At 47.5% G+C, this 27500-nt stretch overlaps 3 protein-coding genes across 5 annotated transcripts in view; 2 read left to right on the plus strand and 1 right to left on the minus strand.

The window, feature by feature from the left end:
• Pik3r4 (phosphoinositide-3-kinase, regulatory subunit 4) overlaps positions 1-9468 on the plus strand; it is a 48667-nt gene extending 39199 nt beyond the window's left edge. For both annotated transcript variants that reach the window (XM_006243801.5, NM_001401214.1), the window contains exons 15-20: positions 154-365; positions 3943-4074; positions 6810-6910; positions 7921-8009; positions 8132-8240; positions 8933-9468. In XM_006243801.5, coding sequence (XP_006243863.1) covers positions 154-365; positions 3943-4074; positions 6810-6910; positions 7921-8009; positions 8132-8240; positions 8933-9103 — 814 coding nt within the window. In that variant the 3' untranslated portion in view covers positions 9104-9468. The remainder of the gene's footprint in view (positions 1-153; positions 366-3942; positions 4075-6809; positions 6911-7920; positions 8010-8131; positions 8241-8932) is intronic.
• Positions 1-27500, plus strand: part of Rpl29 (ribosomal protein L29) — an 893235-nt gene that overhangs the window by 129416 nt on the left and 736319 nt on the right. The window lies entirely within an intron of this gene.
• Col6a6 (collagen type VI alpha 6 chain) overlaps positions 10975-27500 on the minus strand; it is a 155329-nt gene continuing 138803 nt past the window's right edge. Inside the window, exons 34-37 of the mRNA XM_039082609.2 lie at positions 25238-25334; positions 21818-22486; positions 18813-18906; positions 10975-12811 (exon numbers count right to left, since the gene is read on the minus strand). Of these exons, the coding sequence (XP_038938537.1) occupies positions 12607-12811; positions 18813-18906; positions 21818-22486; positions 25238-25334 (1065 nt within the window). The 3' untranslated portion in view covers positions 10975-12606. The remainder of the gene's footprint in view (positions 12812-18812; positions 18907-21817; positions 22487-25237; positions 25335-27500) is intronic.

The following is a 27500-nucleotide window of genomic DNA, read 5'->3' on the forward strand; positions in this document are numbered from 1 at the left end:
CTGCCTCTCAAGTGCTAGGACTAGACCATGCTACTCCAACGGGACACCTCTCCTTTTTGGCCATGGATGGGTTGTCAGTTTATCCTAAGCGGGAACCAGTGCTCCATTTTCAGTGCCTGGAAAAGCCTGAGCATTTCCTTTGTGTTCATGTAGGATTCTGGATCAGAAGGAAGACGGATGTGTGGTGGACATGCATCACTTCAACTCGGGGGCACAGTCTGTTCTTGCCTATGCCACAGTGAATGGCTCTCTGGTTGGATGGGATCTCAGGTCATCAAGCAACGCATGGACATTAAAGCATGACCTGAAGTCAGGCCTCATCACCTCCTTTGCTGTGGACATCCACCAGTGCTGGCTGTGCATAGGTAAGCCAGCCGCTGTGTCGGGAGGGTGCCACCAACACCTGCAAGTGGTGTCTAGTGATGGCCAAGGCCAGCTTTTCCCCATTTCTTCACTGAGGATTTCCCATCTCCTTTGTGTTTGCAGCCACTATGTTGTATGATGTCTGACAGTTTACTTTTCCTTAGGAGGCGTACATAAGGCTGGGAGTGTGCTCAGTTCTTGCCTGCTATGCCTAAGGCCCTGGCCACCCTCTCTAGATCTACACTTGAAATAGCATAAAAGCTAGCGTTGGGCACAGTATGGTAGTGCATCCTTCCAGTCACAGTGATTGACAGACAAGGCAAGAGGATCAGGAGTTCAGGGGCACTCAGCTACATAGTGAGTCCTAGACTGGCTTGGGTACATGAGGCTGTATTTAAAAAATAAATAGGGGTTGGGGATTTGGCTCAGTGGTAGAGCGCTTGCCTAGTAAGCGCAAGGCCCTGAGTTCGGTCCCCAGCTCCGAAAAAAAGAAAAAAAAAAAAAAACAAAGCTTTGTGTGAAAGGGTAAAATCAGCATCAGAAACAGAGAAGTCTCTTGTTCTCAGTGAGCCTTCCCCTCACAGTCACTGAAGCCGTTAAGAGTTGCTGGTATTCTCTGTGTTGTTGGGGAAGCTCTGACTTAAGGAAAGCAGAAAATTGAGTGATGACAATTTTAAATTCCAGGAACCTCCAGAAAGATACTGAGTCTCATTATCTTCATCCAATGGGACTTGTTCCTTCACAGGCTGCTTTGAAGATTTAGTGACCCGAAAGCGTCTGTCACAGGCCTAGAGGGAAAGGGGGAGCAGGACTGATTATCATCTTCCCGCTGTCCCCTGGCTGGGCATGTGTGCTGCCGCTCATCTAGTCTAGTCCACTTCTAAAGTGTTTCTGAGTTCTGACAATGTGTACTCTAGTGTGACCCCATCACAAATAGAATACAAGGAATTCTGAAAATTGGCTTTAACAAGTTTTTAAATTATTTTTTTAAATATATTGTTTATTCTTTGATAATTTCATACATTGTGCAAAGTGTTTTGAACATATGCACTCCTCACTTCTCCCTGTCCACTCCCAACAACCCTTCCCAATTTCATGTTTCTTTAAAAAAAGAAAAACTGAGTCCAGTTTGCCCTGCCCTATGCATGGGCATAGGACATCCACCACAGCTTGGTGATCTACCTGAGGTAGCACACTTGAAGCAGTCTGACTCTCCTTCCCCCGGCACTGTCAGCACTCAGATCTTCTCAGTTATGGGTAGGGACTGTGACGACCCCCCCCCCCCCGCTCCCCCCCCCCCCCCCCCCACAGACTGCTGGCTACCTTCTCTTGTGTAGGCAACCACAGCTACTGTGCACTGAGGAGTAGTCAGTCCCTATATCCAGAAGTCACTGTTGCCCCGGTCCTTCCCAACTGCTAAGTCTTCCTGCCCCTGTGGCTCCTGTGGGGAAGGAACACTGTATGAGTGTGTGTTTCAGAACTCATAACAGCAGCTTTCACACGGCTTCCTCAAGGTTCTTAGTGTGGGCTATCTCTGCCCCATCCTCCTATCCCCCTCTCCCTGTCATATCACTTCTTCTCTCTTTCCTCTATTAAGATGTCCCTCCCCACCCCATGGCCCCTTTGTAGTTTCCTGGATTTGAAGGTACTCCAGGTTTAACACAAATCTAAGGATTTGGTGTGCATGAGTGAGACTGTGTGATGTGGGTCTTTGGGATCTCTGTTATGTGAGTATGATGATGGTCCATCCATTTACCCCTGCATTCCCTAATTCCCGTTCTCTCTATAGCCGAGTAGAGGTTCCTTGTGTGAGGCACGACATTTTCTCTATCCATTCAGGAGCTAAGGGACCAGGCTGTCCCGTTTCCTAGCTACTGTGAACAGAGAGCAGAGAACATGGATAAGCATGTGTCTGTAGGATGGTATGGTGGTCTTTGGGATCTATTTCCGCCACTTGGGGAACCTCCAGAGTCACTGAAGCATATCCTGTCTGAGAAACTGCATCGCTTGCCCTACCACCGCTCGTCTCCTTTCTCTCCCTTTCCTTTCTTCAAAAGCCACGTTTCCCTAGAGTTTTGTGTGGGTTTGTTTTCTTTTGTGTTTGAAACGGGGTCCTAATGCATCCAGGCTGGTTTTGAAGTAGCTGAGAATGCCTTGAACTTCTGGTCCTCCTCCTCTGCCTCCCAGTGTTTGGTCGTGTGGTATACTGAAGATGGAACCAGGACTTTGTGTCCTAGGCACGGACTCTGCCAACTGAGTACATCCCTGACTCCTCCCCACATAGTGCTTCGAATATGATATTTGAACATTCCACATTTTCTTCTTTCCCTCATAGCCAGAAGAGTTAAGGGTTTCTGTACTTGGTTTAGAGCTCTGGATTCCTTGGTTTATACAGCGTCGTCATTGGATATCTGCCTTCTCCTGTGTTAGTGTTACGTAGTGGAGGGGTGCAGCATCCGTAGCAGTTCATAGCAAATTTACAAAGGAAAAGATGTCTTAGGCAACCTGCACAGCATTGAGAAGGCAACGATGCCACTGTGGCTGCTGTTGTCATTGTCATGGAGTATGGCAAAGAGACGTGGAGAGACCCCACTGCCCTTTGTCCATCTCTCCTGTGGAACTGGACGCCAACCCAGAAATCTGCTCTGCTCTGCTCAACTGCTCGGCTCTTTTGCCACGGGGTCCGTCCATCCTTCATTAGTAGTAAATACCGTGGGGGAGGCGGTGTGGTCACTCAGCCCATTTTCTGCTGTGGTTGGACATAGCTGTCTGCAGAAAGTTTTGGAACAAAGGACACATGGGGATGGTCGGAAGCTAATGACGGACACAGAACTGTTCTCTTTGGACTTTGCAGTGATCACTGGCTCTCAGTGGTGATGCATGCTCTTCAGGCAGTGCGAACGCTCCACCTCACCAGCTTCATCCTCTACAGTGTCTGGTTTTGTGGGTGCCTTTGACAGCTAATAACATTGTCAGTATTTAATGAATTATTCATTTTAACTTTGCATTCATTAGACTACTGTAATTGCATCATGATGAGCTTGTTATTACTGTTATTTGGCAACCGTGGGTGCTGTTTGAACCTGGGGAGGCAGCATCATGAGATGCTGTCTTTTCTTGGCAGTACTGGGACTGTACACAACCACAGGGTGCTTACCACTGAGCTGTAGCCACAATCCTGCTTTCAGTTTTTATCTTGAAACATGGTTTGACCAAGTTGCCCAGGTTGGTCTTGAATTTGCTCTTCAGCCCAGGCAGGCTTCAGCCTCCAGAGTGGCTGAGATTGCAGGCCTCTGACGCCAGGCCTGGCAACAAAGCCTTTTCCAAAGTGACCAGGGCAATTCTAACATACATTTATCCGGGGTGTATAGTTGCACATCTCTTTAATCTCAGTTCTCAGGAGGTAGAAGCAGGTGGATCTCTGGGGTTTTGAGGCTGGCCAGGGTGGCATAATGAGACCCTACCTTAAACGAAACCTAAGAATGTGTTCATCCAGAGGTGACAATGTTTGCCATTGTTGTAAATGCAGCGCTGTGCGCTTCGCTTCCATATTAATGGTTTGTGCCTTTTAAATTTGAGGCACGAGCAGCGGGGCCATGGCGTGTTGGGACATGAGGTTCCAGTTGCCAATTTCCAGTCACTGTCATCCCTCCAGAGCTCGTATCCGGCGCCTCTCCATGCACCCCTTGTACCAGTCCTGGGTAATTGCAGGTAAGGGACAGGGCTGACATTTGGGTTGGGAATTGCATTGTACGATGTTGCTCTTGCTCTTGAGTTTTTATTTTGCATCAGAACCATGTGCTTGATTCTGTTTTCATGTGGAAGCTGCTCGCCATTGTGTTTTAAGTTCAAAACTAGTGCTCCACTCCCTTCTTCTGCGTCTCTCATCTTTCAAGCTCCTGGGCCCCTAAAACCGTCAGGGTCTTCCTAGAAATGTGAGCTGTGGACTTCCCTGCAGTTGCCGTTCTTTCTGACCCACATCCGTTCCTCACACGGCCCCCTTCCCATCCCTGGGCGCTCAGTGTGCTGGCGTGGTGCCTGAGCTATCTTTTTAATGTGTGTAGGTGTGTTGCCTGCATGCCTGTCTGTGCACGATGTGCATGCAATGCCTTTGCCCGGATGAGAGTGTCCTATCACCAGGGACTGGAGTTAGGAAAACTGTAAGCTGCCTCATGGATGCTTAGAATCCAACCTGAGTCCTCTGGAGAAGCAGCCAGTGTTCTTCACTGTTGAGCCATCTCTCCGGCCTCACTTAGATATATCTTTGAAATTAATTTTCCTTATCTGTAAGGTATGGTTGAAAATACCTTATAATTCAAGAATTGAGGGGAAGCATCGAACACAGTCTGGCAGCACAGCTCAGCTTGGTAGATAACAGCTTTTGATAAGCTTAGGTTTTCTTCAGTCCTCTTTTTTCCCAGGCACAGCCCACACCGTGGAATCTAGATGGAATAAAGGCAGGGAAAGGAGAAAGGCAGCCAGCACAAATGCTCCACACCACCCTTCCTTCCAGGCCACTGTGATGTGAGCTACTCTGGTATACTTCTTCCTCCTTGCTATGATGAACTGAGATTGGAGTCATTCTGCTAGGGTCATTGCAGTGGAAAAACTGACCAATAAACCAAGTAACAGCCAGCACCACCTTGGTCCAAGGGCTCTCTGTGGGCTCTTCTGTCCAGTAAGGCAAGTTTGTTCAAGGAGAGTTCCTCTCCACAGGCTCCAAAGTTGTGGGTAGAGGTTGGCCTCGCATAAGATGTGTGCTTAGTAGTTGAGTGTCAGGAAGTGTTTGGGAGGTCTGCTTGCTGCAGTTTACAGAGACGCTGAAGAGAGGCCCACCTGCAGAGGAGCAGGAACAGTGGTTTATTCGTGTGCGCGCCTGTGTGTGTGTGTGTGTGTGTGTGTGTGTGTGTGTGTGTGTCAGAGAGAGAGAGAGAGAGAATGAGAAGAGAATGAATGCATACTTTCTGGAGTCACTTCTCCCCCTTGTTTTTGAGGCAGGGTCACTGTTGTTTCTTTGCTGACTCATGTCCTCTAGGCTGGATGCCTTAGAGCTTCCAAGTGAATCTCTTGTCTTCACCAACCACTGGCTGTAAGAACTCAGGGATTACAGATGGCTTTTTACTGGAGTTTGACTGGGGGTCATTGGGCTTGTATAGCAAGCAGTTTACCAATCGAGCCATTTTCTAATCCCAGGCAGTGATTTTTGAGGTGCAGGAGAGAGTCAGGCTGTTCTAGGTGATCTTTTTTCCCTATCAGGGCTGTTCATATTTGCTGACTTAGGAGCTGCGTTCTCATGGTTGCAGAGTCAGACGTCCCTGCTTGCCTCTTCCTGCTTCTCCTCCTACACTATCTGGCTAATGTCCTCCCTTCAGGGCAGAAGCATAACCCAGGCCCATTGCTGTTGGTCGAGTCTGCCTCCCTCTTGCAGGCATGCTTTTGATTGCATTTAGGGCCCACTGGATAATCCTGAGTAATTTACCCCTTTCTAGGTCCTTAATTAGACCTTTGTCATTTAAGGCAACATTTACAGGTGCTCAGGAGTAGGACCTGGAACTACTCGGGGACCATTTTCTTACTTTTAGATTGCTATAAGTCAGACACATGTAGGTACCTGGTAGTACGAGAGCCTAGAGTGCGAGTCATGCAGGCCAAGCTTGAGAGTGTCATGTGCCATTCACTCCTGAGCTTTTCCTGCCACCCCCTTGTCTGCTCCTGCCTGACGATTGCTTCTGTCCCTGCTGCTTTTTTAGTGTCTCTGCCAGAGCAGGAACTCCCCGCAGTAGAGATTCTCTTGCTCTGTTTGCCATCTTTATCCCAGTGCCCAGGACACCTGTGGATGGTAGGTGGCCGAGTCCTGGTATTGTCACCCCCACGGGCATCATTCCCCAATGCACAGATTGTGTCAGGCCAATGCTCTCTGCTTTTGCCGGCCTCTCCTTGTCGCCTATCCTTCCACCACACTCCCTGAGCTTTTTTGCATGCATATTTCTTGCCTACTCAGTGTATTCTGCCTGAGATCGGCCACCTACTGCTGCATCTGCCCAGCTTTTTGGGGCCTGGCGAGGGCATTTAGATGCAGCCCATGGGATGTGCTGCTTCTTCCTTGGTCTGAATGCAGGAGGAGCTCGGCACTCGCTTTCTTTGTCATCACGCTGTTTCATGTGTCTTGTCTCTCGCCTTTCTCCATCCACACTACATTCTTGAGGGCAAAGCTGTATGATCTGCCTTTCTACCCATAATCTCTTCAGGACTTGGCTGGAGTGCGGTATATATATTAACTGTTAGGCTATCAAGGACACATTTTAACTCACCCAGTCTGGTGATAAGTCACGCTGTTATTTTAAGAGTATTAGTATTTCTTGCAGGATGGAAATAGATACAGGCGGCCTTGTGATTGCTACCGAGAAGTGAAAGAAGAGCTAACAGTTCTTGCCTTTGTCTCTCAGCTGTTCAGGGCAACAATGAAGTCTCCATGTGGGACATGGAGACCGGAGACAGGAGACTGACTCTCTGGGCTAGCAGTGCGCCTCCCCTGTCTGAGTTACAGGTATGTCACCAGTGTTTATTGTAAAGGACAGTCGTTACCTCTATCCTAAGCATGTTTAGGCAGTTTAGCCAGCATGGTTGCTCATGAATTTTATTACATGTTCAGTTAGCTCTAATTTGTGTTCTTAATAGCACGAACTGTCATGTGACCGTTGCTATATGTTTTCCAATTCTTTTAGCTTGCAGGGTCTGCTCCATGGCTGTTTGCCATCTCACATTGGAGCTCTGGTAGATGCAATGGGCAAAGCCTACTAAACAAGAATACAGTCCTCTTACATATGCAGGGGTTCCCCGCCTTAGGAGTTTTGCCTTTACATGGTGGTGTAAAAAGCAATATACATTCACTAGAAAATCCACTTTTAATTTTGATCTTTCCCCAGGCTAGCGATTTGTGCTCTGGTTCTCTTGTGATGCTGTGTGTGGCACTGAGCCATAGCTCCTGGTCAGACTGTGAGGAGGGGGAACTACTAGATTAGAGCTAGTGTTGGGCCAGAACCCCAAAGCAAATTCAGGAGCATCCATACTGTGCATGAGTGGTCTTGGTATAGATTTGTCTATTGTGTTTCCAGGAGTATCTTGTCAAGTAAGCTAAGGTAGGAAAGGCTACTCACACCCCCTTACTTAAGTGCAAAGAAGCCCTGGAGTAATGGCTTTTATACTATATGTGACAGGATTGGAGTGTGTGGCCCAAGCTGACTTTGAGCTGGTGACTCTGGCCTCTTCTTTCCTGAGCACTGGAACTACTGGTGTGCACCACCATGGTCAGCCTGAGGGGACCCTGGAGACTGAGCTCAGGGCTTCTCTCGTGCTGTGTGAGCACTCTGTCCTGAGCTACCCTCCAGGCCTTCAAAGCAGTTAGATCCTGAAGTTCCCCCAAAAGATGAGAGACCATTTCCACAGGTTATGTTTTGACGGATGAGGCACTTGTATGGCTTTTGACAGTTACCTCACTTCTACTAGATTGATGTTGTCATTTGTCTTATGTGACCATGTGTTTCTGTCTCTCTCAAGCCCTCACCGCACAGCGTCCATGGCATCTACTGCAGCCCTGCGGATGGCAACCCTATCCTGCTGACCGCTGGCTCAGACATGAAAATAAGGTGCAGTGTCATGAAGAGTGCCTTGGGTTGAAACATGACAGCTATAATGCTATGCTATTGATTCTAGAGAAATCTCTTCCTGATACACTGGATTTTATTACCACTTATTCCCTCTCCCCTAGGTTCTGGGACTTGGTTTCCCCAGAGAGGTCCTATGTTGTAGCGGGAAGCACGGGTTCCCCGTCTGTATCCTACTACAAGAAGATAATAGAAGGCACGGAGGTTGTCCAGGTGTGGTGGAACTTTATTTCTTCTAACATTTGTAGGCACAGGAATAGCTTTGATCAAGATTGATATTTCAGGCTTCTTTTGAGATTAGGAAATGTATTTGGTTTTTCTTTCTTCTGGGTGGGAAGAGTGGGCATGGAGACAGGGTTTGGCCACATTGCTCAGTCACCGTCTGGTTCTCCCTCCTGAGTTCCAGGGCCACAGGTCTGTGTGTGTGTGTTTGCACCTCACTCACTGCTGTCACAGTACCAAAAGGGGTGAGGAAATGCATTAAAGCACCACCTCACTGCTTTCCTTTTGCAGACCAGACAGTTGAGCACAGGGAAGTCGTTTGTCCAGGGTCACAGAGCTAAGAAACAGGAGACGGAAGTCCTGGTGGGGCCGTTCCCTTCGGAGCATGTGCTATTAGGAGAGAATACCCAGTGTTCTGCCAGAGTGGGCATTCCATCCATGTTTACAAATGCCAGAACATCGAGTCTTTCCTTCCACATTAATACTCACACGGACTATACTGACCTGTTTGTAAGTGGCTGTTCCTGCAGTCAGATGACTGGAAACCCATGTCACTAGACTCTTCTCTGGGACATAATGACCTTAAACAAGTAGCTAATTCCCTAGCCATGTGAGTACTATTGAGAGGTAGACGAGACACCGGTTAACTCAGGCCTTTGTTTTGACTTCTACCTACCAAACAGGAAATTCAGAATAAGCAGAAGGTTGGACCAAGTGATGACACCCCTCGAAGGGGCCCGGAGTCTCTGCCTGTGGGACATCATGACATCATCACAGATATTGCCACCTTCCAGACCACTCAGGGCTTCATTGTGACTGCTTCTAGAGATGGGATTGTGAAGGTGTGGAAATAAATCCTGCTGACTTGTATAAAATGCTGTAAAATTAGAAATGTACCATAATTCAAGACAAAAGGATTTCTAGAGAAGAAACGTCATTTTTGAAGTGTCTGTATTACTGTTTCATGGCTGAACCAGTCCCAGCCACAGTGGGTAAGGATGTGGGCTTGGTGATTTTCTTCATGTACATCTCTGAAGAGTTGGCCAGATAGCAGAACCTGGGAGTGCCTGCTGTATATGGAACAGAACAGGTGAGAAGTGTAAAAAGGAAAGAGGATATGATGCCAGCTTATTTTATATGGAAATGATTGTAAGTCACTATGTAAACACTTTTGTTGTTATAAATGCTATTCAAACCGCAAGTAAACTCTATTCAAGCATCTTGGGAGTTGGGGTTTGTTTGGGGAAGAACTCTGACCTGGGGCTGTTGCTAGGCAGCAGAGAGGACTCCTGAGACTTGGCTTCTGTACTTGTATCCTTTTGTCCCTCCTGTTCACTGCCTGCTGTTGTACAATTGATTTCCTCTGTATCAGCTCAAGAGCAATGTGGCTCTCTGCCTGGATACCATTTTAACAGGATCTGCCAGAAGTCCCTGTCACCTTACATTTTCCAATGGTAATTATTTACTAAATGCTAGAAGAATGCTCTAGGTAAAAACATTCCAAACTTCGTAAGGCCCACAGTTGCTTTTCCAGTATGGCAAAACTTTTCAAGCTAACAGATTTCTATTTTTATGAAGATTAGTTCTCTTCACATTTCATTTTCTTCTCATAGAAGGGTTTGTGGTGTTCAGAATATTCCACTTTGAAATTAAATACCTGGAGATAGACCTGGCCAACTAGATAGTCTGAGTCTAAGGAATGCTTGTTAGTTAAGCATCACAGCACATTTTTGTCACTCTTGTTATATACTCCATGTGGTTCCTGACAGTTTACATGCTCAGTCCAGGATTCAACCTGGTTTCTGGAAGGTTTAAATTGCAGAAGTATGGGGACAATGGGGACATGCTTGTCATTCAGGAAGGTCAAAGTGGCAGCGTTGGTTCTAACGAACCATGTAGACTTTGGAAGCTTGACATGACCACTGCCTGGTTGTACAGCTTGCAGGCTAAGTTCGTTCAGAGTCACAGGAACTGGGGGGCTGTCCATGGAGAGCGGGCCTTGGGCATGGAGCTGTTGATAAGTCATGTGTCTCAGGGTACTGAGGGATAAAGGGACGTTTGACAGACAACTGGTCTTGTTCTCCATTGTTCACACCTGTCCCATAGATGGCCCTCTTTGGAAGAAGGTTATTGGTGTAGATACAATCTGATGGCTTAGTGTAGAGATACTGGGGGCCAGATCGACTGCAGTTACAGTCTACAGTTGAAGACAAGAAGCCCCAGTAATGCCCTCTGTGCTTCTTGCTACGAACGTACCTTACTAAAGTTAGACTCAGCTTAGCCTTTTCTGGTTTCTATTATTTTGGAGACAGAAGTCATAAACTTAGAAATTTGGTGTTTTAAATTCTTAATTTTTATGTGTGTGTCTGCACTTGTGTGTGCAGTGCCATAAAGGGCCAGAAGAGGGTGTTTGATCCCTGGAGCTGGAGTTACAGGAAGCTCTAAGCCATCAGCGAAACTCTAGCTCTCTGAAGGAGCAAGTTCTTAACTGCTGGCCCAGGTCTGGCACTAGGAACTTTTAGGTTTTGATTTTTTGACATAGGGGTTTCTCTCTGTAGCCCTGGCTGTCCTGGAACTCAGAGATCCACCTGCCTCTGCCTCCTGGGTGCTAGGATTAAAGGTAGGAGCCACCATCTCAGCCAGGAACTTTTTTTTTTTTTTAAATGAACTATTTGCAGCATTCTTAGACCCTTAACCTGTTAAGGATTAAAAATATGACCCAAGATGCTAAAATAATTTTAATCACCAAGCAATTTTTGCAAAAGGTACTATACTTAACCAACACAGGAAAAAAAATATATTTTCAGAGTATCTCCAACAGTAAGTAGAAAAATGTCTATGCTCAACCACAGACAGTTAGCAAAGTCCTGTTGTTAGAAATCCTCTCCATACTGTCTAGCGACTTTTTGTACTGAAACAGACAGTGTTCCTGAGCCTCTAAGCACCTTTAGGAGACATGAAGCTGATGTGTACCTGAGTACAAACTGACAGCTACTCCTGGCTTTCCTGCTCCTCAGTGGGCGCAGGATGCTGCCGCCATGCAGTTGCCCTGGGAACGGTGGCCAAAGGGTTAAAAAAAAAACGTTACCACACATGGCTCATCCACCCAGATTTCCTGGACAGGGATATAGGAAGGAAGATCTGAAGACGGTGTCAGTACCTGCCTCCCACACACAGCTCCCTTTCCTTCCCAAAGACATTCCGCGTGACGGTGCCATTGCTGTAAACTGAGGTAAGATCTGCGTGGTAGGCCTCAACACAGTGCCACTTTGATGTTCTGTTATTGAAATACCCCTACCCTAAGAAGAAAGAAATGGGCGGGGATAGGGAGACAAAGCCACCAGAGAATGTTTAAGGCTGGGCTCTGAGACTCAATCCAGATTTAGGGATTTTTCTTACACCCCAAAGCTCACTTGGGTTTCATTCCAAGTTTCCCAGTCCTGCTTCATGATGTTCACTGTAGCCCGGTGGGGTAAAGGGACTCAGTCTAACTCACGACAGTATGCATGGTTACTATTCTTGTCTAAGGGACATGGGTTAGTAAAACATAATAAATGACCGAAGCAAGGAAAAAAGACCAGAAATCCCCTGAACCGGCTTAGCAGGAAATCCTATATAGAAAACCCAGTCCGTAAGTCTGACTCGGGTTCCTGGAGGATCCGTTGAGTTTCCCAGTGAACTCAGGAAGACAGAGCTGGAAAGGGTTACTCTCTGCTTCTTACCAGACCTGGCAAACAACTTTAGAAGGCCAGAGGCAATGGCACAGGCCCCTCCCAGGCCAGCCAGTCTCCCCAGACAATGCTGTGCTGAAATGAAGTCCTGAAGGTCAGACTGCCAACACCACATCATAAAGCCAGCATCCATGTCTAAGGTAAATGTTTGCTAACTCCACATTGAAGTTCTCCTATGAAACAGATAGCATTAAATGATAGCACATTAAAAGGGTGGCTTTGCACACGGAACAACAGAGGGTTGCAATTAAACACTTACATTGGCCCATGACCGCCTGCATACACTTAAAAAAATCAAATTCAAAATTATGTCTCCAATTTTCAAAATGTGCATGTGTGTGTGTGTGTGTGTGTGTGTGTGTGTGTGTGTGTGTGTGTGTGTGTGTGTGCTTCCATCTCCTCATAGTTGTATCATTACGCTGGAATTGTCTGGAGTTGTCAAGTAAACATACAAGATAGATCTTAATCCCACAAGTGTAGGAGGTCAAGGTACCTGACTGCCCACCGCCTCTGGCTTGTCCTTCCCTTCCAGAACAGTCATCGGATGCTGGTGAGCAGCCCAGTTAAGGGCTTGGAGTTCAGGGGTGGACCCGGTACTAGGTCAAGAGTGACCATGGCTAACTTGTTCAGTCACTTCGTTTACCGAGTTTAGAAGTAGCTTTTGTCGCTTCTCTCCCCTGTTTAAAGGAGTAGCGTGTGCTTCTGGAATGACTTGAAAGAGCAGCCCTGCCACTTCTCAGGATACTTGAAAGGCGTTTTTTATCTTGAAAGAGCTTTGCTGCCTCCAGTGTGTGGTCTTTGAGGAGAGCTTTCTGTGGCCCCGGAACAAAGCTGCACAGCAAAAGAAGAGAACAGCGTATCAGGCCAAGCCCTTCCAGCCGGACGGGCTCCATGGTAACCTTTCTTCCTAAACCGTTATACCTGCTTCTTCATCCCACCCCTCAGGGTAGATTTAAAACTTTTCTGAAGTAGAGATTTATATTGGCCTATCATGGTGGCAGTAATACAGGGGGAAAGGAGGAAGAGAGATAACACTAAAGGATTTCGAAAAAGCCATATAGAAACATTTCATAAATGTATTTTAAAAATAAAGGTATGCATGTGCATACATACATGTGTGTACCTACATATATCTGTGTGTGTACATATACACGTATGTGTGCATAACTATTTTTGATGGTATAATAACATGAGGTGATGATGCTGTCCCCAAGAGCCATGCCCTCATCTGGCAAAACCCGCAGTGCCAGGCTTAGGAAACCTCCCCTTCAAGAAGTTTCCATGGCAATGTGGGCTGTTGCCCTTGCTCTTGGTTGCCTTGGAGAACATGAAGGTAAGAGCCTATTGCTGAAGACACCGTGGACAGAGTCACTTAGAGGAATTGGTGGACCTGATCTAGACGCAGCCTGCCTCAAGTATTTAAAGGTGTTTGTAAGCTGCCAAGGGAGAGTCCTATCCAGTGTAAAGCCTACAAGTCACAATGACCAAGCAAGATATCCCCAAGGGTGCAATAGTGACCCCTTTTGTTGGGCAACCAGTAGCTCTATTCGGTCATAAGGCCTGCTCGATATTACTGTAAACCTGACCAACTACCCAGGTTTTCTGGAGAGGTCATAGACTCTAGAGAGCCTTCTGCTGCCATTTTCCCAAGTGAATACAGTTCCTAATTATTCTAAGAACTGTCTTTATACCCATAGATAGGCATATCTCTCCAGCCTTACCAAAGAAACCTTCTGCAACAGAGACCTGTTCAAAGTACAGTCAATACGTGTCTCTGAAGTGCCAACCACAACTGACAAGTCTGCAGTGCCGTCCTGCACTGCTTAGGGACACTGTGACAACTGACAAGTCTGCAGTGCATTCCCTGCACTGCTTAGGGACACTGTGACAACTGACACATCTGCAGTGCATTCCCTGCACTGCTTAGGGACACTGTGACAACTGGCAAGTCTGCAGTGCAGTCCTGCACTGCTTAGGGACACTGTGACAACTGACACATCTGCAGTGCATTCCCTGCACTGCTTAGGGACACTGTGACAGAGGGTGGAAAGAGTTTAGGAACCAGAGGACCAGGATGCCTGCTACTTCACAGTGTCCCCAGTCATGGCGGGGAGAACACCTGTGAACTCTGAGCAGTATGCTTCATGGATCAGTCCACCATGATGACACAGCCAATGGGGACGGACAGAAGTCACAAGCTCCTGCATAGGCTGCCCTGTCCTAAGTGGTCAGCCTGGGATACATGTACAGATGGGCCATGCTAAATGGACCCAGAGGCTATATACGTACGTATGTGCGTGCGTACGTGCGTGCGTGCGTGTGTGTGTGTGTGTGCGTGCGTGCATGCATGCATGTGCGTGCCATTGTGTATAAATACATATATGCAAATGTATATATTCGTGTAACAATCATGAATTTGGGAGGGGGATACAGAAGGAGTTGGGGGTGTAAAGTGATGCAGATTCAGTACTCATGTCTAAAATGCTCTAAAATCCTAAATTTTCTTATCTTTATACAAGGCTTTTTGTCATATTTGCCCACTGCTACCCAGTTTCCTTGAGTGCCCATTGTCATCCCCAACTTAATGTCCTTTTTTCATTAATAACCTGAGTTCAGTTAGTGCTCCCCGCATGCACCCGGCTGTGCAGCCATCCACGGGACTGTGGAAGACCCACTTCCCAAAAGGATCGTGACTCCCTGAAAGGATTTCTTCTGAGTCTAAAGAGCACTGTTCTCAGGCTTGGCTAGCTCATCTGTGTTTCATCCCTACCCCTCCTTTCTTTGATCACGTCTCATCCCTTAGGTGTAAGGAAAACACAGCTGGAGAGGTGACAGTTTGGTTCCAGCACCCATGTAGGGCAGCTTACCCATCTTACCCCAGCTCAGGGCATCAGACACCGGCCTTGGAAGTCACCATACTCAATATGCACACATCCACCATGGAGATATACATTCATATAATTAAAAATATATTATTGGCAACTACTTCTAAGCCCAACCCTAGCACCTTTTCCACAGGTTAAAAGCCTCCTCTTTGTGGTGTTTTGTTTGGGAGTGGTTATGTGTGTCCCTGTGTGTGCATACCCGTGGGTGCACATGTGCAGGTCAGAGGACACCTGCTATTGGTCCTCAGGCACCGTCACCTTTTGTTTGAGACAGCTGGCTGTAATAAGTGGCCTGTGAGCTCCAGGTGTCCTTGCACCTGCCTCTTATCTGGGGTCTGGGGATCCAAATTCAGATCCTCAGTGTTTACACATAAGTGCTTTATGTGCTGGGCCCATGTCTTATCTTGGAGGTGTATTTTTTCTACTGTTACAGATGGGCATTTGTAATTGGAAAAGCAATTAATAAGGATCTTAAGTAAGCATCACTTGACTACCTGGGCTTTTGTTTTTTCTTCTATTGTGTATTGTTTGGGAGAATGCTGGTTGGTAACTCCAACAACAGGCATTCAAGGCAGAAATAAGGATAAAATAATTCAAATTTTCAACTTGAGCCTCGCTCTAGTAAAGCTCATAGAAAGCAAGATGTGGCACGTTCTAGATAAACAGGAAAGGACGGGTACTGACCGTAGATTCCCACTCCTTGTGGTCACAGATTCCTCCACCTGTGTAGATAATCAGGAGGCGGCCATGCTCTACTTCCTGACCAGGGCAGTGGGATGAATGGCACAGATAAGCTTGCTTCTATTTCTAAATCTGTGTGTGTGTGTGTGTGTGTGTGTGTGTGTACATATTGTGCGTCCAGAAAATGTACTTTGTAAAGCAAATGTGCAGCAGGTGTGGCTTCCATTTTTACCTATATCCACCGAGATAGGCTCTGCCTGTCTCTGCTTTGGACTCCAGCACAATATGTAGGTGGCTTTGTGTCTTTCACTGTCTTGGAGCAGAGCTGAGTGCTTACACAAATGTCCTGTAGTCTCACCTTCTGGCCATCTGTCTTGGTTGCCTGTGGCAAGAGTCCCTGCCTTTCTCATCCATTTGCTACAGACCAGCTTCCGCACGTTTCCTCAAACCCACAGCATAATCCCAAACACGGCATTATCAGAATGGCATTTCATCTGTCTGGCCCCTGTGCCTAGCAGGCAATCTCCTCAATCCCCTGTTCCTTTCTGTTTCGCTTCTCTTGAAAGGCCCAGGCAGGCCCAGCTTCAAAAGCAGCTGTGATTGCTCTCATCGTAATCTTCAGTTACTCAGAGAAGGCCTGGCGAGTTCCGGGCAATTACACCATCGGGGGTTCAGGGACAGCACTGTAGATTTCACATCTCAGTTTCTAGATGCCCCAGCCACTTGGCCGCTTGAGATTCACAGGAGAAGCTGAGCCACCTCTGTATCGAGGGCACCGTGGGGAAGGAGAAATCCCTGGTTAAATGCCCTGAGGATCCTGTCTTCCCTCTCATGCTGCTCTTCAAACAAAGCAGTTTCTAAAATTGCCTCTTGAGTGTGTGTAGGTTGGCACTGACGCCCGCACCTTTGCAGTCAGTCGGAGCTGTCTGCAAATTTGTGAAGTTGGTGGGATGAACACTTAAACCCTTGTATCAGAGACAGAAGAAAAGCATTTTCTTCTATGACTGCTCCTCTCTCCCTGGCCATGACAGTTTTCCGTTTGTCTTTGATGTTGGGCTCTGTCATGAAGACACACAGTATCTCTTCTGGTGACCCCATTCCATTACTTGGCCTGCCAGCTTCTAGACAGATTCCCAGAAGCTGGGCCCTTTCGTCAGTTAGCTAGCCACTAGAGACAGTGCCTTAGAATACCACCACCTTCCTGCTAGGACAACTGGGTGCAGATGAGCAAAGGCAAAGGTAGGGATGGCATCCCAATACAGTGTGCCTGACCACAGGCCTCCCATGAAGGGAATGGGAGAGGGAGCCCAGTGGAGTCAGAAGATGCTTAGTGACTGGAATGGCGAGTCTTGGGGAGGCAGCAGTAGGTAAATTTCAAGTGAACAGAGGCTCCGAACCCCCAGTGAGGGATTTATTTTTCCATCATTTAGAAAACCAGAATTCAAAACTAACAGCAGTTACAGCCAGCTAAGCCTAGGTGTGCAGCCCAGCATAGTTCCTTGAAGCTGCCACATTTGCCTCAGCCCAAGTATCAGTCCAGTCACATATAAACAGTGTCAGGCACCTGCACCAGGGGGAGCCCTACTCCTCTTGGACTTGCTTCAGGGCCGCTTTAGGCTGGACTTCAGAAGCATTTGCTGCTGGACAGTTCCCCTGCTTGGTTCATGGCCGCAGGGAAGCCAGATTCTCCAGGCAGGAGCTTCTCAGGGGTCCTTAGCACCACACTGAAAATGCCAGCCCAGTTCCGATGACCATACAGCATGCACACACACCAAGTTCTCCTACTGTTATTAGTGTCTGTCTAAGCATGAGCCAGGCAATGGTGCTTGGTCATGGCCTGCAGCTGGGTGTTACCAAAGAAATGCTCCTAGCTTAGCTACCTGATGGCTCAGTGGGCCAAGAGCTTTCCATATAACTTAAGGACTGGAATCGGATCCCCGGAACCCATTAAAGTGGGTTCTGCAATCCTGTCATTCCAGCATGGCAGGAGGCGAGGATGATATCCCTGAAGCAAGCCTGCCAGCCAGATCGCTGAGGCATCATGCTGCCTCAGGGAGGGAGTATGCCACGTACATGAGGAGACTGATCAGGGAAGACACTTGACCTCAGGCTTCTACATGTGCATACATGTGTACACATTCATGCACATCGCACACAGAAAGAGAAAGTCATCTATACCTTGGTTGCAACCATCTTACGTGGTGTTCTTAAGTCCTTTATCAAACTTCTCTTAAAGACATTCTCTTCTGCACACCAGGAATCCCATGCAGTCCAATCACATCAACGTATTGTCCATACTCAAATTTCCCCAGTTGTCCTCCAGATCATGGTTATGTTAGCCTTTTTATCTTTCTCCTCTATGATCCAATTAAAGTTCACAGAACTCTGATCGGCTTCCCTGTCTCTAGTTCTCTCACCCCAAAACTCATCCCTACCCCTTCATTCATGATGTAAGGCCTACAGTCTAACAGTTCCATGACCTAGGGTTGCCCAGTGATCTCATCATTATCCTCTAGTCACGCATTTCTGATAAGACTTTCACACAGGTGATGACTGTGTCCCACTCTGTCACCTCAGCATGCACAGAATGCTCATAACACCCGCACCTCAGGAGCCATGCCGCACCAGCTCTGTACATCTGATAACTTGAGGTAGGCTCCTGGATCCCACAGTGCACACTAGAAACCCAGCTCCCCAAAGTTATTACTCTGACCTCACACGTGCCTATGCTCCTGGGCATAGCATACAAATAGCGACACAGTGCCCTCTATTCACTTTCTTCTTTCTGGACTTGCTGTCCAAGACTGGGCTCATGGGAGTCAGACCATCTCATCCTCTAAACATGGCACTGGTTGGTGGTTTTGGGTTTTTCAAACTATGTTTTTGCTTCCTGGAGCACCTCCATTGTCTTGGGCTAGAGTTGTTCTTTCCTCACCAGATCTGGGTGTGTTAGGCACCAAGAAACCCCAGTTCCTTTGAGTATACAATGCTGTTTAAAACGCAAGGTCTGGCCACTGGGCATGCTCACTGCCACTGGGGTGCCCCACTGGGCGTTTTGTTTCAACAATTGGAATTTTCATTTAAAAGAGGAAAAACCCTCTATCTGGTTGTTTCCAGACCTCTTGTTCCCTCGATTCATATTTTAATACGCTGTGCAGGTTCCTGTCTGGCTAAAATGGGTGAGGGGTGAGATGGAGGAGGAGGAGGAAATGGATAACGAGGATGGCACATCTACCGAAGACGTCACAGCCACACGGGGAACGTACCTTCGAAACTGGCGTGGGGACAGCTTCGGAGCCGCCGAGCTGAGTCTGCTGCACTTGGCTTTAAAGTTGACCGGTGGATACTTGTTTATCCCATCTAGAAAGAGAATAGGCTCTACTAAAGATTTCACTCTGTTAGTACGTCTGCTCGGTAGAGAATCACACCAGTTCCCAATGGCCATCAAAAGATGGTCACAGGGCGTGAGAAATGTCTACGTTTCAAACCAAGTTTGGAAAAGAAATCTCTAGTGAGTATGTCGGTGACTCCAAACAGCTTTTCACTAAAATGCTTGTAGCTCCTAACGTCGTCAGCCATTGCGAAAGATAACACAAGCCAGGCAGTCCTAATAATGCTCTTGCCTTTGATAGGAACTCATTAGAGTAATTTTTATTTGTTTTTGTGGTGTATCAAAATGCAAAGGGAACAGGGTATTCCCTTTACGGCTTTTACGTTAGCAACAAGCCACATGTGTGCCTTTGGGTTCAATTCACCGCCTCACTTCATTTGGAAGAGTATTAATTTTTCATAACGACAAAGCATGCCCTTAATCCATTTGAAAATGCAAAGTTTTTAACGGAGAGATTTTTAAAATGTGTTACACATGCCTGAAAGCATGAAGTCAAAAAGATTTGTTAAACAAATACCATGCCAGGCATGGATGGTATTAGGTACTTAAAATCCTGGCACTGGGGAGGTGACAAAAAAGATGGGATTTACACCAGTGATGCTGGAATGTATTGGCCAGAAAGCTACCCTGCTTGACAAGTTCTGCATCAGGGAGAAACTGTCTCAAAGGTCACTGCCTGAGGAATGACACCCGAGGCTGACCTTTGGCCTACACATGTGCAAGAGTACACATACAGAGAGAGAGAGAGAGAGAGAGAGAGAGAGAGAGAGAGAGAGAGAGAGAGAGAGAGAGAGCGCATGCGCACACGCCTCTTGCTGGTTATGCAGGGTCCTTCCAACTAACAGGCATGCCCTGGCTGCAAACAGGGCATATCTTCAAAACTGCTGTTACAAGAAGGGTAGTACACGCTACCATACGGCCCAATACTGTGCTGTACCTGACCTTTAGGTTTTCCGTCTCGTGTATGACTTTTCTTTTGAGGTAGTTTTACTAGGTGGCTTGGTCTCGTCTTGGGTTTGCAGCAATCCTCCTGCCTCTCTGCCTCTCCAAAACCAAAATTCCAGGTGTGTGCTGCGCCTGCCAGATCTGGCTTTGGGTTTCCTTTTCCCGCTTGAGCAGGGCGTAGGAAGCTTGCTGATTCAGCAGCTTGGCTTCCTTTAGGGGACGTGCAGCTCTGAAGTGGACCAAGTTCTGCTGTCCACTTTGTGGCAGTGTACCAAATGACTCACAAACACTTGAGAGGCTTCTGAAGCGTCAGAGGGGACCTGGCCAAGTCTACTCCTTAAGCCTGATACCTGTGCAGTCAGTGGCTCAGAGTAGAGGCCCAGTTGAGTGGGCATGACCATGCGGGCCTGTGGAAGGAGTGACTTCCTGCAGTTTTACAGCTGTATTTTAAAGATGGCGCTTTCTAGGTGTCACAGCTTTGGAAATGGGGCAGGCAGCTGCGTCATGCTCATACGTCAGGGCACTTTATCTCCCCTGAGTCCTACCTGCTCTTTGCTTAAAACATTTCTGCTTTCTTCCTAAGAGGGAGGAGCTGCCTCATTAGATCACGTGGCTGGATGCCCTGGCATGAGCGGCAGGAAGAAATATGGGATACCAGGAAGGAAACCTCAGGGCAAGTCTTGCCCCCAGCCTTGTGGGCCATCAAGCATGTTTCTTTTGAGTTTACCAAAGACTTACCAAGTGGTCTTCTGTTTAACCCTTACAACAAGCTTCTTTCAGGGTGACCCCTTGCCCTTAGCTCCTCTCTGAGGTTTCTGTTCCAGATCTATGGAAATAAATCTCACTCTCGGGGGGCTCACTACTCCCACACCCGTGTTTCCAAAACCTTCTTGTATGTGGGTTTCCTGGGAGCTCTGGTAGGATACATATTCTGATTCAGAATGTCTAGGGTGGGGCTGAACCCTGGGTGTCTAACCAGCCCCAGCTGGTGTTGGTCCTAGACTCATTCTGAGTAGGATTTGACCTTGCCTACCCTCGCCCCCACCAGCAGTCTCTCTGCACCGCTCAGTACATCTCCAGCCTCAACTTACTTCGCTCCTCAATGACAGTTTTAAGAACTAGCCAGGCACTCCCTCACGCCTTCTTCTGCCTGTGCCTTCCTGCTTCTTCATCTGCACTCCCTCAGACAAGAGGCAGCAGGCTCTGAGAACAGATAGTTTCCCACCGCGCCTCCCCCTTCAGCCTCGAATATGGGCAAGGCTCCTCGGCCATCCTGCTGCATCCAAAATGGACCGCATTGTTGCTCAGGGCGCCCATTGCAAGACAAACAGCCCAGGTTTGTCTCCTTACAGACACCATTTCTTCTTGCTAGTGGCTCCTACGAGGTCATGGAACTGAGAGAAAGTTGTGCAAAGCCATGCCTTTCATTCTAACCAATAAAATGGTACCGCCCAACATTCTCAGCTCAGACTTCGGAATTCGTCAAAGCAAAGCCAAGGACTGTTTCTGGGTTGTTTTTGTTTTTTGTTTTTTCTCTTTCTGGCTGCTCTTTCTGTGTGTTAACTGTAGAAGCCTCTCTCCAAAGGGCAGTGTGCTAGTGTTACCTGGCAAGGGTTCTGCCCTGGAGCCCGAGCCCGGGCTGTGATTTCACACCCCTAGACTACACTTCTCCATGCAGACAGATGTGTGGACAGCTGCTTGTTATGATTGCTTCTCCATAGGAACCAGAGGTATTAAAAAAGGATGAGCCAGAAAATTAACTGCGTAGGAACCGGAGTGTCCTCCCTTCCGGTGTCCATTATTGCATATTTTCCTCTCTGACCCCATAATGCCCTTGAAGACAAGCAAGAGGTGTCCAGGAAGGCGTGACAGCACATGGCCCTTCTAGGGAACACCGAGCAGACTCTTACACACAGGAACGGTTTTATGACTTACGCCTGATGGAGTTTATAAAGGACTTCACAAACTTTACACCATATCCGTGGTCAGGTTTATGAATTCGGCCAAGCTGGATCAAGTGCTGGTCAAGTGGGTGGCTGGCCAGGTCTTCCAGTTCTTTGTCATCCCAGTCAGGGCCCAAGGAAAACACAAAGAGGGCATACCCATGACATTTGGCTCGCAGGGACTCTTTCTTTAAGGTTTCCGCATCCAGGTGGCTGGTTTCCCCAGCAGATATCACAAATATGACTTTGTTCCTTCTCAGATTGGGCGTGTTTAGAAAGACATTGTCCAGTGCCCACCTGAGGGCATGACCAAGGAAAGCATCTCCATTCAGCTGCTGGACTGCTTGCTCCACGTGTCTCTTCATGAGGTGCTTACTGCTATAGGTGGTTAGGTTGAACTCAGTTCTAACGGGACTCCTCTGGGTGTTGGGTAGGAAGTCAACGGGAGCATGACTCAGTAGGGCCACCCTGTCTCCAGTGACAGACGTCTCTGGCTCTGAAGCGATTTCAAAGTGATCTAGCAGGGCCTCCAGGAGGTCTCTCATGTCTTCAAATTCTGCACCTCCCACATGCCAGGAGCTATCCAGCAGGAATGCAGCATCCAGGTAGGACTGAATGGGGGGTTTGGCTTGGTCACAAGAAGCATCTGGCTTGCATAGGTCTGCAAACAAAGTCACTCAGAGTTACTAAGCAGAGACAGGAAGTGGAAAGATTCTGCCTCATCTATTTTAGCATGTAGGGACTACATAGACTTTGCTCATAAAATAGTTACACCTCTGACAATGTCAAGAGTAAGAGTTTATCACCAAAATGTCCAGATCTGATGCCAGCCCATGAGTCCTTGACTCTAGTCCACGTTACCAGTTTTTAAGCTGTGTTCGGTGGAAGTTTAACCTTGACGGTTGTGCTTACAAAGTTTGAGCAATTCATCTCCCGACGTAAGAACACACTATAAGAGAACACACTTCTAGTGTCGATTGTGTACAGGCTAAACCCAGGGCCTTAATCACTACACTAACTGTGAAAAATTCATCTGCTTTAAACAGTAAGCTTTAAAAGGCAATGCGTATTCTATTTCAATTTAAGTAAGAGTTCACAACTTTGGGCCCCTTATAAAAAATGCTCCTCCATAAAGCAAAGTCATTTTTATAAATGTGCATTATGCATGCATAGCAAGGAAAAACAGAGTAGATTTTATTGAATGTGACCACAGTGAATGAATGGGGAAATATGATAAATCAGAAGTGGGAGGATTCTAGAATTCACTTAATCTATTTTCATAGAACCCGCTGAGGCAGGGAAGTAAAGTCGTTCACAATGGATGCACCATATTTCTAGAAGTTTCTGTATATGAAGTCAGTGGTGTTTCCTTTTTAACATTTACTTATCTGTTATACACATGGGTACACATAGCCCAGCACGTGTGTAGAGGCAGAGGAGGATTTTTCAAGAGCAAGCTTCCTCTTTCTGCACGAGTCCTGGGAGTGAACTCAAGTCGTCATGTCTGGGGACGTGCCCCTTTACCTGCTGAGCTAGCTTGCAGTGTCTTATTGTTAGAGATAAGCACACATGAGATCGCAGGGTGGCCCCTTCACCTGAGAGCTGGGATGCCCAGCTCTGGTTTTATCACATAAGGAACATGTCACCTCTGAATAAGTCACTGCTAGGCCTCAGCGTACAATTTCTCTGTACAACTAATTGCTTGTCACTAACTGGGAATCAGGCTGACCCAGATGCTAGGGTCTGCCTAGTTTGTTAGTAAATGAGAGGAGGAGTAACAAGCATACAGATAGAATTTAGCTATCAGCATGGACCATAAATACCAACTATTAAGTGAAAGCGCTAATGACTAGCATGTGATTGTGTGGGTGCAGCAAACTTCTTATCTTCTTGCTTGCTCATGGACTCAATAAAGATGGCTCTGCCTAAGTCCCTTACTGAAGTTTAGTGAAATTTTATAACCCTGAATAATGGTCAGATGACGGAATAGTCACCTGTGTGCAGAGCTGTTTCTTTAATCAGGGACAGCAGGCTGCCCATTTGCTCTGTTTTGTGGGGTTTTTAATTGCAGGAAATGACAGCCAAAATATCTTCCATTATATGCCTGTGAGACAAAACAAGGGTTTAAGCCAAGGCACAGAGCCAAAAGTCTATCCCTAGTCACGTATGTGCAGTTACCGACTGCAACACATCAGCACACTGTTGGAGCTGACGTGTCCAGGGTCGCAACTAAGAGCAGACAGACTGAATCTTAGCACTTCACCAGTTTTTGTGAGGGAGAGAACCGGGATCCCAGAATTCCCAGTACAATCCACAGGAGTGGAGGGTGCGTGCACAAAGCTTGAATCCAGGGCTGTAGAGGGGCACAGAAAAGGAACTGTCTGCCCCCTTCTCAGAATCCCTCTCTCCATGTGAGGTCATCTACATAGCAAACCCCAGCATTCCACTGGTACACATGGAAATGGCATCATACTGTCTTTCTCCAGGTCTAAATGGTGGGTTTCAGGGAACAGAAGGAGACTCTTATTCAACAAAAATTAAAAGCACTTCGGAACCAGCTTTCCTGGGTTTGATCTGGTTGTGGGACCCTGAGGAAAATACCACATCTCTCTCAATTCGACCTCCCTCATCTGTACAATATTACTAATAATAGTTCAAACATTCCAGTGTGGTTATAAGGTTGACACAATTTACATAAACCAATTAAACCCGTGCTTAGAACCTAAGGATCCCAATAGCTTAAGCCTGAACTGTCACCACAGTAGTTGGCATCAAACAGTGCACAGACTGTAGCAGAAACGGGGTAACTGCCCGCTGTCATGACCACCTACAACCCCAACGGAACATCAGACAGAAGACGAGAGAGACTGTTTCCAGCTAGAGCAACAGGCTGCACCACAATCGATACTGCGAATCCTTTTGTTGCCTAACTCTTGGGAGTCTGTGAAGACTCCTGAACGAGGATGTATGAGTTTGTTTTCAACTCCTACTGCACTGAAAAATAATTCCCCAACCAGGAAGGTGCCAGGTTGCTCCAAAGCCTTTGGGGCCAGGTGTATGTGTGTGTGTGTGTGTGTGTGTGTGTGTGTGTGTGTGTGTGTGTGTGTGTCTGTGTGTGTGTGTGTGTGTGTCTGTGTGTCAAGGAGACAGGCTAAGGCTTTTGTTTTGTTTTTCAATTATTATTGTTTCCTGGAAGCTGCACTAAAGTAGAGGAGGAGAGTCTTCCTGCTGGGGTGCATCGGAAGGGCCCTGCAGGCTGAGCTGAGAGGCTCCATGTGTGGAAGAGCTAGTGTGCGTCCCGAGGTCTGCCCTAGGCCATGCCTATCCCTATGGCCAAGCTCCAGCTGCTCTTGCCAATGGTGACTCAACGCACTGAGGCCCGATCAAATTCACTTCTCCCTGTGGGTCTCACCATAGCAGAAAGTGCACCGCTGGAGTCTCTCTAACGCTGGCACTTGGTCAGGCCTGGAGGGAACCACAAGGACTTGGAATGTACCAGTGTCATCAATCTGGAAGAAGCAGAAGCAAGAGAGAGAACTGCTTAGCGGGTTGGGATGTTGGAACCTTCCAGCCTAGTTCGAGAGCTGAGGTCATAGGAGGGCAAACCCACAAGGCTGCTGGGAGGTGGCCCGGCTGGTTTTAACCCTCCATTCTTCCTTTAGCTGTCAAAGGGGAATTCTATTACTGTGTCTAATAGAATGTCCAGAGATCACCACCGTGAAGCTGTCAGTGGGTGACGTGGATAGGTCAGTGGCACACGGTGGGTGACATGGGTCAGCAGAGAGCATAAAACGTTTCCTAACTATATCACTCCGCCAAACAGGGGAATTCCCCGTCCTTATTCTTCTTCATATAGAGGAACCAAAGAACACCGGTCAAGAGAGACTGCCTACACTCAAGTCAGTTATGGAAAAGAATGAGACCCTGCGTCCCCCCATCCCCTCTACCCCTACCCCAGTCCCCAGCCCCCTATCCCTACCCCTGCACCTCACACCAAGTCCCCAGGGGACTAGGAAACCAAGGGCCACGCTTTACACTTCAGGTTGACAACCAAAATTAGCCAGGACACTGCTTTATCATTCTCTCATGAACTAGGTGTGACAGAAGCCGTCTCAGGCCCAGGCCTAAGTGGCTTTCCTCCCTGAAACATCCGGGTCCCGCCATGGCAGCAGCACCATCAGTAGCCCGTCTAGGGAGCTAGAGGATGCAGGCTTGACTGTGCGCTAGCAGAAGTGACTTTGCACTGTCAGTGGTTTTTAGAGCATCCACAGTGTTTCAAGCAAACCACATCTTTGGCCCACCTGAACACCGATGAGTGACTGGTGACTAAGCCAGGGTCAGCTCAGGGAGCAAGAAGAGTAGATAAGGACGCCCCAAGTGACCAAGATTAGCAAACTTGCCCGTCAACTGTGAGATGACTAATAGGTGAAGAAAAATTACAGTGATCCTATCCTGTGGCTAAGATGTGACGGTCAGACGATGTTTGTTTCCCACTGAATCATTCTTAGACTCTCAAGAAAGTAGCTCTCCTCTCTCCCTGACGAGTCTGAGTCCCACACTTAATCCATAGAGGTGCAACCACAGACGTCCTGGTTACGTCGGGTTACATCATTTCTCTGACTAGAACCAACTGGACCCTGGCAGGGCATCTGAACTGTCCTTTTAGGAATTGAGAATCAGAGCCCCAAGGGCTGCAAGACTGTCTAGAACAGTGGTTCTCAACCTTCCTAGTGCTTCAACTTTTTCAGTCCAGCTCCTCATGTTGGGTTGACCCTCAACCATAAATTACCTTTGTTGCTACTTCATAGCTGTAATTTTGCTACCATTATGAATCACACTGTAAATACTCATTTAACAATAGTCTTAGACGACCCCTGTGAAAGAGTCATTCAACCACCAAAGGTTGATGCACAGGATGAGATCCAGTGGTCTTGAAGTAACCATCTGCAGTTACACAGTGGGCTATGCTCTATCTGGCAGACCAAGGAAGGAGGGGAATGGAAGGAAGGAGGAGGGTGTCTCCCTAAGACTTGGCCCTATCTCTGCCCGTTTTTTATCTTGCACAGAGCAGATGGACAAGTCTGTGCTCATTAGCTTCCTCTCCAGCTGCCCACTGCTTTCTTTGCCTGGCTATTCCGCCTGGGTTAGAGGTAAAGGCTTGAAGCTCTTGTGAAAACTGAAGATTTAGGTTATAGACTCAGATCCACAGAGCAAGGAGCAGAGCACTCCAGAGAAAGGCGAGGAAGCAAAAGGCAATAAAAGCAAGCATGATGTGTCATAAGGGGACGGACATGGAGGTTGGGTGGTGAGGGGCACAGGCGCTGTAGCGACACAGATGGGGACTTCGTGCAGTGGGACGCAATGCTCTGCTTTCTCTCGCCATCTTGAGCAGCATCTGATTCATTCATAGATTGTGCAAATGGTTTCCTGTGAAGAGTGACTAGCAACCAAGTCAGTCAGCTCTGAGAGTGTGGGACAGACAGCGGGGGAGAGGGCCGCAAGGATTTTTCTTGCTGCCAGCCATGGTACAGAATAAGCCTGAAGGAAATTTAGAAACCAAATAAGCCAGCCTCATTGCTTTCCAGGCAAGGAAAAGTGAGCCCGGGATAGGAGTGGGGTCCAGAAGGCTTCAGGGCCAGGTTTGCTCATCTCTCACAAGAATGGGTTTCCATGCT

The sequence above is a fragment of the Rattus norvegicus genome, chromosome 8 (genome assembly GCF_036323735.1).
Source record: "Rattus norvegicus strain BN/NHsdMcwi chromosome 8, GRCr8, whole genome shotgun sequence".
Lineage (NCBI taxonomy): Eukaryota > Metazoa > Chordata > Mammalia > Rodentia > Muridae > Rattus > Rattus norvegicus.